The sequence below is a fragment of the Mytilus edulis genome, chromosome 9 (assembly GCF_963676685.1).
Source record: "Mytilus edulis chromosome 9, xbMytEdul2.2, whole genome shotgun sequence".
Classification (NCBI taxonomy): domain Eukaryota; kingdom Metazoa; phylum Mollusca; class Bivalvia; order Mytilida; family Mytilidae; genus Mytilus; species Mytilus edulis.
In genome coordinates this window covers 27,181,337-27,199,057 of record NC_092352.1, presented here as the reverse complement: position 1 = coordinate 27,199,057, position 17,721 = coordinate 27,181,337, and the positions used below count along the sequence as shown (strand labels likewise).

At 35.1% G+C, this 17,721-nt stretch overlaps 1 protein-coding gene across 1 annotated transcript in view; it reads left to right on the top strand.

Annotated features, from left to right (window-relative positions):
* The window catches only part of LOC139489892 (testis-specific serine/threonine-protein kinase 1-like), a 58,930-nt gene extending 42,740 nt beyond the window's left edge, over positions 1-16,190 (top strand). Inside the window, exons 6-8 of the mRNA XM_071276738.1 lie at positions 10,156-10,279; positions 15,034-15,183; positions 15,754-16,190. Coding sequence (XP_071132839.1) covers positions 10,156-10,279; positions 15,034-15,183; positions 15,754-16,177 — 698 coding nt within the window. The 3' untranslated portion in view covers positions 16,178-16,190. The remainder of the gene's footprint in view (positions 1-10,155; positions 10,280-15,033; positions 15,184-15,753) is intronic.
* Positions 16,191-17,721: the final 1,531 nt, after the last annotated feature.

Genomic DNA, 17,721 nt, shown 5'->3' with positions numbered 1-17,721 from the left:
CCGTATATCAACAGTATTTGTCTGTACCTACCGTCGGTGGTTAACATACAATACAGTGCTCCATTACACAGTCTATTGACAGTTGCCTATACCTACCTTCGGTGATTAACATGCAATATAGTGCTCCTATATACCGTCTATCAACAATATTTATCTATACCTACCGTCGGTGATTAACATGCAATAAAATGCTCCTATATACCGTCTATTATTTTTTTTTCTAAACCTACCGTCGGTAGTTAACATGCGATATAGTGCTCCTATATACCGTCTACCAAAAGTATTTATCTATACCTACTGTCGGTGGTTAACATGCAATACAGTACTCCTATTCACCGTATATCGACAGTATTTCTCTATACCTACTGTCGGTAGTTAACATACAATATAGTGCTCCTATATACCGTCTATCAACTGTATTTGTCTAATACCTACTGTCGGTAGTTAACATTCAATATAGTGCTCCTATATACCGTCTATCAACAGTATGTGTCTATACCTACCGTCGGTAGTTAAAATACAATATAGAGCTCCCATATACCGTCTATCAACAGTATTTGTCTATACCTACTGTCGGTAGTTAACATACAGTATAGTGCTCATATACACCGTATATCAACAGTATTTGTCTGTACCTACCGTCGGTGGTTAACATACAATAAAGTGCTCCATTACACAGTCTATTGACAGTTGTCTATACCTACCGTCGGTGATTAACATGCAAAATAGTGCTCCTATATACCGTCTATCAACATAATTTATCTATACCTACCGTCGGTGATTAACATGCAATAAAATGCTCCTATATACCGTCTATTATTGTTTTTTTTCTAAACCTACCGTCGGTAGTTAACATGCGATATAGTGCTCCTATATACCGTCTACCAAAAGTATTTATCTATACCTACTGTCGGTGGTTAACATGCAATACAGTACTCCTATTCACCGTATATCAACAGTATTTGTCTATACATACCGTCGGTGGTTAACATACAATATAGTGCTCCTATATAACGTCTATCAACAGTATTTGTCTATACCTACTGTCGGTAGTTAACATACAATATAGTGATCCTATATACCGTCTATCAACAGTATGTGTCTATACCTACTGTCTGTATTTAACATACAATATAGTGCTCCTATATACCGTCTATCAATAGTATTTGTCTATACTTACTGTAGGTAGTTAACATACAATATAGTGCTCCTATATACCGTCTATCACCAGTATTTGTCTATACCTACCGTCGGTAGTTAACATCATACAATATAGTGCTCCTATATACAGTCTATCAACAGTATTTGTCTATACCTACTGTCGGTAGTTAACATACAATATAATGCTCCTATATACCGTCTATCAACAGTATTTGTCTATACCTACCGTCGGTAGTTACAATGATACAATATAGTGCTCCTATATACAGTCTATCAACAGTATTTGTCTATACCTACTGTCGGTAGTTAACATACAATATAGTGCTCCTATATACCGTCTATCACCAGTATTTGTCTAAACCTACTGTCGGTAGTTAACATACAATATAGTGCTCCTATATACCGTCTATCAACAGTATTTGTCTATACCTACCGTCGGTGATCAACATACGATATAGTGCTATTATATATACCGTCTATCAAGAGTTTTAGTCTATACCTACTGTTGGTAGTTAACATACAATATAGTGCTCCTATAAACCGTCTATCAACAGTATTTGTCTATACCTACTGTCGGTAGTTAACATACAATATAGTGCTCCTATATACAGTCTATCAACAGTATTTGTCTATACCTACCGTCGGTGGTTAACACACAATATAGTGCTCCTTTATACCGTCTATCAAGAGTTTTAGTCTATACCTACTGTCGGTAGTTAACATACAATATAGTGCTCCTATATACAGGCTATCACCAGTATTTGTATATACAAACTGTCGGTAGTTAACATACAATATTTTGTTCCTATATACCGTCTATCAACAGTATTTGTCTATACCTACTGTCGGAAGGTAACATACAATATAGTGCACCTTTATACTGTCTATCAACAGTATTTGTCTATACCTACCGTCGGTGGTTAACATACAATATAGTGCTATTATATACCGTCTATCAGCAGTATGTGTCTATACCTACCGTCGGTGGTTAACATACAATATAGTGCTCCTATATACCGTCTATCACCAGTATTTGTCTATACCTACTGTCGGTAGTTAACATACAATATAGTGCTCCTATATACCGTCTATCACCAGTATTTGTCTATACCTACCGTCGGTGATTAACATACGATATAGTGCTATTACATATACCGTCTATCTAGAGTTTTAGTCTTTACCTACTGTTGGTAGTTAACATACAATATAGTGCTCCTATATACCGTCTATCAACAGTATTTGTCTATACCTACTGTCGGTAGTTAACATACAATATAGTGCCCCTACATGTGTATATACCGTCTATCAAAAGTATTTGTCTATACCTACCGTCGGTGGTTAACATACAATATAGTGTTCCTATATACCGTCTATCAAGAGTTTTAGTCTATACCTACTGTTGGTAGTTAACATACAATATAGTGCTCCTATATACCGTCTATCAACAGTATTTGTCTATACCTACCGTCGGTGGTTAACATGCAATATAGTCCTCCTATATACTGTCTATCAACAGTATTTGTCTATACCTACCGTTGGTGGTTAACATGCCATACAGTACTCCTATATATCGTCTATCAACAGTATTTGTCTGTACCTACCGTCGGTGGTTAACATGCCATACAGTACTCCTATATACCGTATATCAACAGTACCTGTCTATACCTACCATCGGTGGTTAACAAGCATTACAGTACTCATATACACCGTCTATCAATACTATTTTTCTCTACCTACCGTCGGTGGTTAACATATAATACAGTGCATCTATATACCGTCTATTATCAGTATTTTTCTAAACCTACCATAGGTGGTTAATATGCAATATAGTGCACCTATATACCGTATATCAACAGTATTTGTCTATACCTATCGTCGGTGGTTAACATGAAATATAGTCCTCCTATATACTGTCTATCAACAGTATTTAGTCTATATCTACCGTCGGTGGTTAACATGACATATAGTACTCCTATATACCGTATATCAACAGTACCTGTTTATACCTACCATCGGTGGTTAACAAGCAATACAGTACTCCTATATACCGTATATCAAAAGTATTTGTCTATACCTACCGTTGGTGGTTAACGTAAAATATAGTGCTGTCTATTAAAATTATGTGTCTATACATACTCTCGGTGGTTAACATACAATAAAGTGCTCCTATAAACCGTCTCTCAACAGTTTTCATTTATACCTACCGTCGATGGTCAATATAACGTATTATATGGTCCGTATAGAGTGCTCATATATACCGTCTGTCAAAAGTATCTGAATTTACCTACCGTCGGTGGTTAACATACAATATAGTGCTCATATATATACCGTCTATTAACAGTATTTCTTTATACCTACCGTCGGTGGTTAACGTAAAATATAGTGCTCCTTTATATACCGTCTTTCAATAGTATTTCTTTATACCTACTGTCGGTGGTTAACTTAGAATTTAGTGCTCCTATATACCGTCTATCAACCGTATTTGTCTATACCTACCGGCGGTTGTTATCAAAACAAACTATTTTCAATCGACAGTCCAAAGTTTCGTATCTATACTGCACTCTGAATGACTGATGACATTTATTTGACCAGTAACATTCCCTATTGTATTCATTATTTAGTTTTCTCCCTGAACTTGTCTGAAATATTTGCGGCTGTACTGATGGCAAACAACAATCAATCAATTTCTTAAAGTACTTCTTAATCTAAATAATATATTATTTTTTAATCTAACCAGTAATATGTGATCGGTGAATGTACGTATGACAATTACGCCAATTTTGAAAAAGCATATTTTTTTTCATTTGCGCACATTGACATTTTTTAATTTGCGCCAAATTGATTCGAAAGGTTAGGTCTGATAAATTTAGATGATAAAATTAAACTTGTTTAACCAAACGCAGCAATTCAATGAACAAAAGCTACAATATAGATAAATGTGTGTATAGACACATGTTGAGCTCATGGGTATCATCATTTAATCACACTTCTGGTACCCGAACATTTACTTTCATATTGCCATAAAGAAAAAAACAGGCTTTAACTTATAAAAATTTTGATAAAAAAGGGGATGCTTAATTGTAGGGAATATATCACAAGGTTGCAGTTCAACCGAAGTGTTGCATGGCAATACTCAGTTAAAAAAGATTTGTGCATATGCAAATGTGCTTTTTATGTCAAACTGTTACAATCTTATTTTATAAAGTGCTACTTCAAGTGTGATGTACACTTGCAATAAACTTATCCTACTTTCAATCCCCCTCCTCCTCCTGGTCACGTGTGAGCAAGTGGCAGGTGGCAAAAGGCCAGAAGGAATATTTGTGTTATTATATAAATGAATTCTATACATACTTATATGCCTCATGACTTGTGTTTACCTGTTAATTTGTTCAAATGAAGAAAATAAATTTGGCGCAAAGAAATAAAAAAATAGGCGCTAATTAAGTGCAGATTGGCGCAAATGGAAAAAGCCGAAGCAAATATAATCTTTTCTCGTATCAAGATTTCAAGATTTTATTCATAACCTCAGACACATACTTGTGTACAAGAGGACAATAATATATACAACCATATTAAGATAATACATAGCGAGACAGGACAAACGAAACACAAATACATAGTATATTTTAAAAGACAATTGGTATAATTAGATTAAGTATATTATGATTTTCTTCACGAAAATTGATAATTTCCTTTGAACTTGTACGTTACATATAGACAACAAGCCAGTGAATTTCTTCTTGCTTGGATTCATTACATAGTAATTTGGTACAAACTTTGATCTAAGAGCAGAAACATCAGCATTTTTACAGGTAAACAATATATGAAACTCATCCCCTATTCCCTCATTACATAATGTACATATTCTATTTTCCCTCGCGATCCCCGCCCATCTACCCGTCTCAATAGGTAACTTCAAATTCGAGCATCGAAGTTTAGATATGTAATATCTGTCCTTGGGTAATAATCGCAATAGATACGGTTCCAAACCAAACTCGAGTTTGAATTAATAAAGAATAGAATTCACCCCTATCAGATCAAATTGGTGTTTTCTTTCTTTTTTTCGTTCAGTTTCACCTAGTCTATTTGTTCATTTGACTCTGTCTCCATCACGACTAGGATGCATTTTAATTTATAATGTAAAGTCGTTCAGGTTTTTGTTTTATTATATAAAAAAAAAAGAAGATATAGCATGATTGCCAATGAGACAACTCTCTAAAAGAGACAAAGTGACACCGGAATTAACTATTAAAAAAAACCTTTAACAGATCACGGTACGCTGACGGTACAGATGTCTGTAAATTCAGAAATTAATGCGAGGTTTTTATTATTGCGACAATAATTAAGACTCGCATTTTGAAGTATTGCATTTTTTCTTAATCGTTGTAATCAAAATCTCATTTCAGGCTATAATGACACTCATCGCATTAAATATTTAACAATTGTACGCAACAAAATTACATTCAAAGACTATGAATTTGATGTATATTCATTTGACAAGATTAGTTCGTTTAAATTTCTTGTCAAATGAATATACATCAAATTCATAGTCTTTGAATGTAATTTTGTCATTTGACAAGATTAGTTCGTTTAAATTGTGTGTTGGTGATGGTAGTGCATCACAGGGTAATGTTATGCGTCTAGTGTATGGGACTGTCCTTTGGATGTCTTATGCCGCTGGCTAGCAATATTTTTTGCGAAAAGAAAGCCGAGTGAGTAAGTCTTTCCTGCCAGTACATAGCCTCTACATTATCAAGACTTCAGCAGTAGCCTCCCCGCGGTAGCACACGGTAACTGATTGCAATAAATCAGGCGAATCTGTTGGGGATCTCGGAGCAGCAAGGGCCCCAGAAATGCAGTGTGTAGGCCCACTGGTATGTGGACACGCCCTAGCACTCATTAACCTTGCCCCAACTATGGGTAAAATAGTCGGCCAGGAGAGGGTCGCAGCCTGGTTAAGGCAACTTTCCTAAGAGAAGAAAACTCTAACATCAAAATCAACGGGTAGATCAGACTCGTAAGCCAAGGAAGGCATCTATCTTTTGGAAGGAAAACCATAAACAAATAACCCTGGTCCACCAGGTTGGAGGTTGAGCTAGGGGGTAATCTCCCCTACTCATAAAACAGCATCTGATTACGGAAACAAGGATTAGAAAAAATTTAACTCGTCTCGTAACATCAGAATACCAGCAGAATTCTGCGCATATGAATGGGACTAGTGAAAGCCAGCAGGAAGCTAGTCACATGAAAAGTATCCTGAATGCGAGAACCAAACTTAAATTGGGTTTTTGGAATGTCCGTACCATGTATGAGGCAGGAAAACAAGCCCAAGTGTTAAGAGAAATGAAGGAAAACAAGCTGCACATATTAGGTATAAGTGAATGTAGATGGACAGGGTTTGGCAAAAACTTGACAAATACAGGAGACACGATCATATATTCTGGTAGAAACGATGACAAACACCAGGGGGGAGTTGCCATCATCCTCAACAAATCATCTTCTAAATCACTCATTGAGTATAATCCAGTCAGTGAAAGAATAATAACAGCAAGACTAAATACAAAACCTATAAAGACATCAATCATCCAAGTCTATTCTCCAACAAATGAAGCTGATAAAGAAATTAAGATAGAATTTTATGAAATGCTTCAAGCTGAGATAGAGAAAATCCCCAAAAAAGACCTAACAATCATCATGGGAGATTTTAATGCTAAAGTAGGGCAAGACAACAGTGGTTTTGAGAGAATAATGGGAAAACATGGCTGTGGGATCATGAACGAAAATGGAGAACATCTAGTAGACTTCTGTGGACTGAACAATCTTGTTATAGGTGGAACATTGTTCCGACACAAGGATGTCCATAAGCTGACCTGGGTATCACCTGGAGGCAGAGATAAAAACCAGATCGACCACATAGCAATTAATGGCAAATGGAGGAGATCCTTACAGGATGTGAGAGTAAGGCGAGGCGCTGATGTTGGAAGTGACCATCATCTTGTCACAGCAAACATCAAACTCAAACTAATGAGAGCATCAGAACCTTGCAGTGTACAGAGATTCGACACAGGGAAACTCAGACACATGAAAACCAACCATGACTTCAAATTAGAACTGAAGAATCGCTTTCAACTCTTAGAACAACTAAAAAGTAACAACACTGAAGAAAGTGAAACAGTAGATGAACAATGGCAAGAAGTGGAAGATCTGTTTAAAAAGACCAGTGAAAAAATATTGGGTTTCAAACGCCAAAAGCACAAAGAATGGATCAAACAAGAGACATGGTCGCTGATTGACAACAGGAAAGAGCTAAAGAAAAGGATCTGCAACACTTACTCTGATAGACTAAAAGATAGACTAATGGGTCAATACTCCAACTGTAACAAGGACGTTAAGAAAGCCACCAGAAAAGATAAGAAAGATTTCATCGAGGGATTGGCTCTAGAGGCTGAAAAAGCTGCGTCTGAGCAAAGAATGGGCGACCTTTACCAAATTACGAAGAAACTTTGTGGTCAAAAAAGAAACACCAACATGCCAGTAAAAGACAAACAGGGTAATCTAATAACATCTGAAAGAGAACAAGAGAATAGATGGAATGAGCACTTCAAAGAAGTATTAAATAGGCCAGAACCAGAAACAACAGCAAACATACCCATAGCAGAGCACGACCTTGAAGTAAATATAGAAATTCCATCAAGATCGGAAATTATCAAAGCAGTAAAGAGTCTTAAAAACAATAAAGCTCCAGGAAACGATAAACTATCAGCAGAACTATTTAAATCAGATCCAACCTTAACAGCAAACATTCTTCATACACCATTCAAAAAGATTTGGCAAAATATCAAGATACCGAAAAACTGGTCAGAAGGTAACATCATAAGACTGGCTAAGAAAGGTGATCTCACAAACTGCAACAACTGGAGAGGAATCACCTTATTACCAATCCCAAGCAAAATTTTCACCAAAATCTTAATAGACAGAATTAAAACAGCAATTGATAACAAACTCAGAAAAGAACAGGCAGGCTTTAGAAAAGGAAGGAGTTGTTGTGACCACATATTTGTGCTACGAAACATCATTGAACAGTGCACCGAATGGCAGAGACAATTAATAATCAACTTTATAGACTTTGAAAAAGCCTTTGACAGCATACACAGAGAAAGCTTATGGAAGATTTTACGATGCTATGGAATACCAGCAAAAATAGTACAACTTATCAAAATGTTCTATACAGAATTCAGATGCACTGTGGGAACTTCATCAGACATCAGCTTTCTAGTAAAATCTGGAGTTAGACAAGGCTGTGTTATGTCTTCCCTTCTATTCATTATAGTTGTCGATTGGGTAATGAATTCCACCATCAGTAACAGCAACAACACAGGCATTAGGTGGACTCTTTTTAACTACCTAGAAGATCTGGACTATGCAGACGATCTGGCCTTATTGTCGCATTTAGAAACACACATGCAAGACAAAACCACTAAGTTACAAAAGAATGCAAGTTTGATTGGATTAAACATCAACATCAAGAAATCAGAAGTCATGCCTCTTAATACCACAGAGCCTCCTTTAATAGATTTAAATGGAACACCCCTAGACTGCACTTCATCTTTCACCTACTTGGGCAGCATAGTAACATCTGAAGGAGGAGCAGACAAAGACATCAGAGCCAGAATAGGAAAAGCAAGAACTGCATTTTTAAAACTAAGACACATCTGGAAGACAAGCAAAATCAGTAAGAACACCAAAATAAGATTATATAACAGTTGTGTACTAGCAGTGCTGCTATATGGGGCGGAATGCTGGAGAATGACAGAAAAAGACATCAACAAGCTCTCCAGTTTTCACAATGGTTGCCTTAGAAAGATCTTAAGGATATTCTGGCCGCGTAAGATTACCAACAAAGACCTCCATGAAACAACAGGATCCAACAACATGGAGACTTTATTGAAGCAGAAAAGATGGAGATGGATTGGCCATGTTCTTAGAAGACCAGCAGAGGACTTGACCAGAGTAGCCCTAAGATGGACACCTGAGGGGAAAAGGAAGAAAGGACGCCCCAAAACAACTTGGAGAAGAACAGTTGAAGCTGAAATGAAAGAACATGGAATCAGCTGGGGTGTAATAGAAAAGAAAGCACAGAACAGAGATGAGTGGAAAGAACTAGTCCTTGCCCTATGTGCCCCCGGGCATAATAAGGACTAGGTAGGTAGGTAGTTCGTTTAAATTGCTAAAAATTCTGTAATTAGTGTATTATTCTCCCAAGTTTATTTGAAAAGGTATAATTCCTCTATACAAATGGCAAAATCTTTCATAAAATATCCAGTAAGTTGGATAAACGTTTACCAAATCATCCCAATACAGTTTAATTTATATATTCACTTTGCTATTCCGTTCTTGCACAGTGATATGGTTCATTTTGCGTCATCCCATATTCTAGCAAAGGGAGATTATCTCAGCATCCCCGTTACATTAGTAATAGCTCTCGTACATAAAATAGTTAGCTCGAACTGTATGATCCTGTGTGAATCTGATCTTTATATTAAAAGTGCATAAATGGTTCACATATGGGTCTTATTTAAACATTAAACAGTATCAAAACAATTAGTGCATTATAATATAACCAAATAGGCATGCAAAAAAGAATCAATAGGCAAAATATGCTTGTCTACCGTCTAATTCTAATTGCTAATATTTACTGTATTGTACATAGCTCAATTCCATTCCATTCCATTCAATTTTATTTATTTTTTAATTTTCAGCAGAAAACAGTATTTCTAACAATTAAATTGAATTAATTTGATATGACGTTGACACACGGTAATCACTCTCATGTTTTTATTTACATCGCTGTCAATCATCCGGTAAAGATGAATATTCATTACTACCCTCGGTAGTTAACGTCCCTCGATGGTTAACTTTAAGTGCCTACCTAAATTTGATAGAAGTTATCAGTTACTTGACGAAATATATATTCATACATTTATTTCTTTTAAGTTACTGAAAACCATGTTGAAATTGATCCATCTGCTGAACATGGTTTCAACTGTGACCAACACAAAAATAAAGTTAGATTGTCACGTGTTAAGGATGTTTTATCAGCTGTTGCGGCGGTTCACGGGTAAGTAATATTAGTATTGTATGTTACTTTAATTGCATAGTAATTGATATGACTTACATGCATTCTATATGTTAGAATCATTTTCTTAAGTTATGGCAGAAAGGACTACTGACTAATTGATCTTTTAACCTTTGATAATGTCATTGAAAAGATTTTGCTTTTATGCTTCAGAAATGTTAGATGCTGTAATAAAAGATATCAATATCTATCTCTAAACCAGTAAACTACATGCTTTGGTGTATCTTTTTGGCTAGCTTTCGAAAATTACAAGGACATGTTTCAATAAGCGTAGAAAAGAAATCCGTATGGTTCATTTTATGAAAAAGGTTTGAATGAATAAAGCATGCATTATCGTATATATATAAAAGAAGATGTTGTATGATGGATTGCCAATGAGCCAACTCTCCACAAGAGACACAATGACACAGAAATTATCAACTGTAGGTAACCGAACGGCCTTCGGCAATGTGCAAAGCACATACCACATCAAAGCTCTAAAAGGCCCCGATCGCATTCCTTACGTCTAAAAGTGACATATCAGTCAGCTTTGCAGCCAGAGAGAAAGTTTTGTTGGGTCGAATTTCAAATATAATTCAGCACTGTTTTATGCATTACCATCATTAGTCAGAATAAGTAAATTATACAAAAATGAAGATGCAACATGATTGCCAAAGAGACAACGCTTCACCAGTTAGCAAGTTAGAAACTATGTGTTGTCGTACTCGTGCTGCCTTCAACAATGAGAAAATCCCATACTATATTAACTCATTCGAATATCAAAGGAAAAATAACCATTCATGTTACAAATATGATATCAATGTACAGCAAACAAACTGCAGTTATTGAATAAAAGACTTTGGAACAGGCACATACAGAAAGTAGCGGGGTGGAACCGTTCAATTTGGGACAATGGCGTAACAGCAAAACATAAGACCCGGCCACTTTAAAAATTAATTGAGAAGCCTTTAGTACTGCAACCAGAGTTCATTTTTTAAAACTTTAATGGTCCGGAAGAACACACACCTAAATTATATATCGATGGAAAGAGAACAACGTGTACAATAAGAAAAATTGGGTCGTAAAAATCCAGAGTGGTCACAATTTTGTGAAATTGAGGTCAAAGGTCAGACCTAAAAATATCAATATTTCAAACACAAGAACAAAAAGGAGAAATATTCTGATATTTATTCAATAGAATGCTACAAAAACGATTCAATCATAAGCATATGCTATAAACGATGTTAAAACGACAAATTTGACTAATTATATGAAGAGCTGCCATTACAAAATGGCGTTGATTTGGAACCTTCTGATTTTTTTCCATTTAAGACATAGCAAAAGAAAAAGTGGCCTTGACCTTTTCACATCCATAAACTTTCATATTGTGTATAGTTTTTCACTATAGTATATTACAGAATTATTTTCTAAAGTATAAAACACCACTTTATCAAATTATTTCAATATTTTTTCTATCTTTGAAAAAAACAAAATTCAAGCGCTGAAACAGTGTATTTAATTTTGCATCTTAAAGGTTTTGTATTTTGTGAAAATTAGTATCTAGTTATAGATAAATACATATTGTGTATTTGCAAAGTCTGGACAGAGCAGTAATAACACAAAATATACTATAGTCACTCGAGGCGAATGCGAGGTTTAAAAAAAAATTGAGTGTAAAACAAAGTCAGTTTGGTGCATGAACATTTTTTTAGTAGGATAATCCTGGTAAAAAAGTTAACTCATTGATTTTTTAAGGGAAGGATGAAAAATTATACAATGCAATGCCAATTTTCTAATGTTGTAATTCAAATTCAGTCATGATCCTTATATAACTTTTAAAAGCGACACACAATAGCTCAAGTATTCATAAAATAGGGACATGAATCAATCTCTTAGTCATCATATGCGGATTCAGTACGCGTATTAGCATACAAGACACTTCCTTTTTTTATAAGAACAAGTTCGGCGCAGGACATCGTTTGTTCAAAGCAAATACAGTTTTTTTTAGTACAAATGCTATCTGGAGCGTAAATACCGTCATGATTTGGTCAAACTCGTCAGATATAGTCTTCCCTTTGCATAGGAAACACAAAAGAAATGTGAGTACAAAGTTTCGATCAATGTTCGTGACCCATATTCCCATATGCATATGCATGATGTATCTGCACTGCCAGTCCCAAATGTAAAGGGGCGAATGTTGCTATAGAAACGATTGATTTTGTAATAGCCATACATTTACGAATTTTTGTTATCTTTAGGGACAATATACGGTTCAGAAGCGCCTTTGTGTTGTTTTTCATCGATAAACTATCAAATGAACTTTTGAGCCTAGGCTCTGTGTTGAAGACCGGACCATGACCTATAATGGTTTACTTTTATAAATTGTGACTTGGTGTGTTGTATCATTGGCACTCATACCACATCTTCCTATATCTATTAACAAGTTATGCGGGCATCATTTCCATAGAAATACCAAAACGAGGACATAGCTCATAAGACCACTGGTGGCAGGATAAAGTAATTGTTTTTCTTTTAAAGTATAGACTTCAATTTTCCGGCAGCAGATATGGCATTCCCTAAATTGAGTTCAGAGCTAAACTCTATAATTCATATCCCTTGGTCCCACTGTGTCTGAATTGTAAGGTGTCACAATATCTAGTTAGTTCTGGAGTTTGGCAGTTTGGTAAGCATCAGAGACAATCTTGGGTAAAATTGATCGGTATATATAGAGGATGTGCTACATGAGAAAGGCTTTTTCTTATGGAAAAACAAATCACATCACTAACAATCGTTATTAATGAACTGACAGCAAGTTCAAATTCTATTTTTCAGTGACTGTTTTACTTAATTGCACAGGTGTTGACTTCAATAAGTACTTGGTTATGCATGGATAAATAATTACTCACATTAATAAGCACAACTTAAAAGACTGTTAACACGTTTAGAGGACTCAGTTTTGCGTAGTTTTCTGTTTTTTTTAAAGGTTTTTCTTTTACACAAACACCCTGTTTTCATATCCAAACTACAAGGAAGAAACTGAGCGCGAGATCGTATAAAAGTGTCAGGTTGTGAGGTTACATGTCGATCAGTTTGATCACATATATGGATTTCTGTTGTTTCTAATTTAAAGTTCCCCAAGGGTGACTGGGGAAACGAAATATGGTCACTTGGTCTTCCCCCGACCGGCAGTAAAACGAAGTTGGGAGTCCGTTTGGCTGTGCGGGATGTATCAAGTTCGCAGTCACGTCCGGTCAGAATGGGGACGTTAAATCCGCTGCCTCGTGTAAAAGGAAAGTCACGTTCTTTGCACGTTAAAAACCTTTGCATCAACTCTTTAAGGGGTCCGTAGATGGCATGTTGCAATGGAAAATTTCTGTCCCAATCCAATATCCCATCATTTTCCAGTGGCAGTCTAAATTTTCCAGATCATCATCCCGAATGGCCTCTATTATGACAAAACCTACCTATTGATTTTATTGTTAGCTTGTTCTCGTCCTGAACATGCATGAAATATTTGCCACTGGACTTTAAGCAACCAGCAATCAATCAATCAATGTAATTTAAAGACGCACCAATGTTGCCTTCTGGTGCAAGTCTCATAACATCACTGATGATTCGCCCACGGAAAGCAGAATATCAAGAGAAGTTGGTTTTAGCATTACCTTGTCACACACCAAATCTCTGCGAAACTTCAATAGTACTTTTCCCCCGACCACTTGCATGCATATTAATTGCTCTGAGGTTAAACATTGACATGTATACAATGTATTTTCACACAATGTCAACTATAGTCATTATCCGGAAAAACCTCTTATCCGAAGGATTTGGTTAACTTTTATATAAAGTCAAAATTTTATTAACAAAAATATAACTTATTTACAGAAAATACACGAAAGAACTACTATATATATTCAAATCACTCAAAAATAAATTAACTTCTCCTACAAAATCTACATAATCACATCGAAACTATCAAATTGATTGTGAATGAAAAAATAAATGGTGGAGCTGATTGACGGATAGGAAATTTCCGTAATTAAAAAAGGTACAAATGATGTTTTTATTTTTGAGTTTTTGACAAAATTGTTTGGAACTTGCCCAACACAATTTGCATGCAGTATCGCAATAATATGTTGTGTCCTCTCAAATGTCAAATACTGTTTTTGAATCATATGTTTTCTCGTTTTCAAAGAAAAACGCGTTAAATTTCTATCTAAAAAACAGCCAACTTTAAGTTTGAAAGTTTTACTTGGAGATGGTATAATATTTATGTCTTCATCATTCCGATGATCCTTGATGATATGTGCATAGAAAATATTTATGAAAATAGCGGGAAATTTAACCAAAAAATATATTTTTGGATTTTAAGGTAACTACCCAAAACCTTAAATTGAGGGGTACCCCCATTAAAGGGATAAAATACAAAAATGTGACCATAGAAACTTTTTACGACCCGACGGAAATTAAAATATAGATATTATTCTATCATTTAAAACAATTTGCAGCCGTGTGTTATTCCGGACCATTAAACTCGTTAACTAAGCGTCTTTTTCGATGTCAGTTGCAGTACTACTTTGAGGATTTAAATCAAAAGATTGATACAAATTTAAACAACTACCAAAAACACAAAAGAAACACAGTACAGAACTGAGAGTACTCACAGTTACGGAAAGAAAAGCCAATAACCACTTGTATCATTCATCTAAGACTAAAATAATTACTATATAGTAGTCTATAATATTGTCTATCTTTTACAGCACTGGTACTAGTTCAGTTGACCTCACTAAAATTCCACAGATACCAGTTGATTCAGCAGCAGCATTTACAGGTGTAGCTGGACCTGTTGGCAAAAAGCTTAGTGAGCAATTAATGACAATAACTGAAGGTAAATGCACAATACACACGATGTAAACCCAAAGTATTTTGGGCATACATGTACTTTGACCACGTTTATTTAAAGTTGTGGGCATTGGTGCTAATGTAAAAACAAGATGGTCACTTGTGAATACATCAAATCTGAAACATTTAAAAGAAGTTAAAAAAGCTTTTTAATTGAGAGGTCCTTAGGAGTACATGCTGTGAAATTCAAGTACAGGAGTATCTTAACATGCTTAAACTGAAAAAAAAATGAAATGAAAGGTCTTGAAGTAGGAGTCTTTTATCGTATATACATGTTTTTTTTTATTGACTTTAAATTGAATTTTAGTAATTCTAAATATTTTGTTATTCGTTTTTTTCAACTCATTATTTATATTGTTATCATTGCATATTCATTAAACTCCAATATATAATACAGGATCGAAGATAAATTAATGTATGCATGTACTAGATGTTTATCATCAAGTTTTCACTAATGTAGATTAAGGTACTAGAATATAATTATATTGTTGAATTATTGTAGTATCCTTATATGTTGTTTTAATTGTTAAACATCTTGCAATTTTTTTTTCAATCAAACAATTTGAACTTTGAAATGATTTAACAGGTTCTGCTCTCGATGTAAAACCAAACCAAAGACCTGCTATTGGCGGCAAAAAATTCAGCAATGCCGTCAAAACATTGAACAAATTCAAGAATGCTGCAAAAGTCGTCACCGCTATGAACCGGTTCCGACGTGGTCCATTGGATTCTATTTTAAAGATGCCACAGGAAAAAGCATTGCATATCATAGTAGAAAAACATATTGAAAACACCGAACACGACAAGAAATTACTACACTCTTGTCTCGGTGGTAAAGTGGCTAAACAGTGTCTTCAGCAGAAACAGGAAAAATATGAAATCCAAATGAGACCAGTAAGAGAGCAAATTGAAAAGGTGAAAGAAGAAATCGAGAAAAAAGATTTGTTATTCTCTACTGTTGGTCATTTAATACCCGATGAAGCAAGTTCTAATAATAAATAAAATGTTAATCAAACGGCGTTTTTTGTTCAATTATTTGTAAGCCCTAGCTTATAACGGGGCCCTTATAACGGATCCCAAATTGTGTTGGCACTGGCTACGATTACATGGAAATGTAACAATAATAAAAATATTAATGGTTCATTGGAGACTAATTGCCGGAATACAGGGTTGGGATAGGATCTGATTACGAATGTAACAATAATAATTGAGTCTACGATTACATTGCCGCGTTATTGTTACATTAATGCACCTCAATGTACTCTAGATTTATTAAACTAAAATCTTCTATAGTTGTGTTTTTTCGTTTTTCAATAAGAATGAAATTACTATCACAAAATACCTAGACTCTGAAAATGAAAACACCGATCTGATTCCACCAGTTTCAACATGTCGGCAGATGTTAACATCAATTGCTTTCACTTGTATTTTTTATTGGATTTTTAAGCTATGCTAATATGGAAATCGGAGATGAAGATAAACTCAGTAATGGACGATAATGAAATCATATAACAACCTCACATTTGCTTCCAACAAAAAATTGGACGAAAATATAAACATCGCATCAAGGATATTTAATATACAAATCCTTGATCGCAGGAGTAAAAAAATATTTTTCAGCTGAAGCATGACAGACATTGAAAGTTTCTTTAACTTCAAAAAAAGGTATAATACAGAATGGAATTGTACAGTATGAAATACAGACGTGCATATTGCTGCATCACTCGTTTGACATGGCTGCTTGGTTTAACCAAGATTTGTCGGACTAAAACATGCTACCAAAATTTTTATGCAAATTTGTAAAATTCAAATAAAAGTTTTCAAGTTTTATTTTAATACATATATTACTAGTCCCAGCGTACACATGACTGAAGTGTAACAATAACGCAATGTAACCGTTGACTCACTAATTATTGTTACATTCGTAATTAATCGGTTCCTTATCCAACATTGCATTCCGGCAATTAGTCTCCAATGTAACAATAATATTTTCATTATTGTTACATTTACATGTACATGTAAACCGTAGCCAGCGCCAATTTTGTTTTGTTGGTTCTCGATGTTTGGTTTCAGAAATCTCCCTTTTGGTCAATCACCATCACATCACTATGATTACTACTTACAACCCATAAATAGTACTATCAGAGACATAAATGTCTGGTACTATCCACCCAGTCAACAATAAACAATCAGTCAAATGGATTGTATACCTGTCTTGTTCACATATCAAGGTGGTGAATAATGAACAAGGTTGATCTGTTACTGTGTCAATATATATTTGTTCCGCCTAACTTAAGTTCCCTACTGGTCTTGGATGTTATTAATAAAGTGTTAGTTCCCAGAACTTGTGCACTTTTTCTAAGACAGCATTTCTACTACTAGTAGATACAAAATAAGACGTTTTTGTCCGATTGCCAAGTAGACAACTATACATGTGATGCTAGTGTAATCAAGGAGACAACTGTACATGTGACGCTCATGTAAGCAAGGAGACAACTGTACTTGTGACGCTCATGTAAGCAAGGAGACAACTGTACGTGTGACGC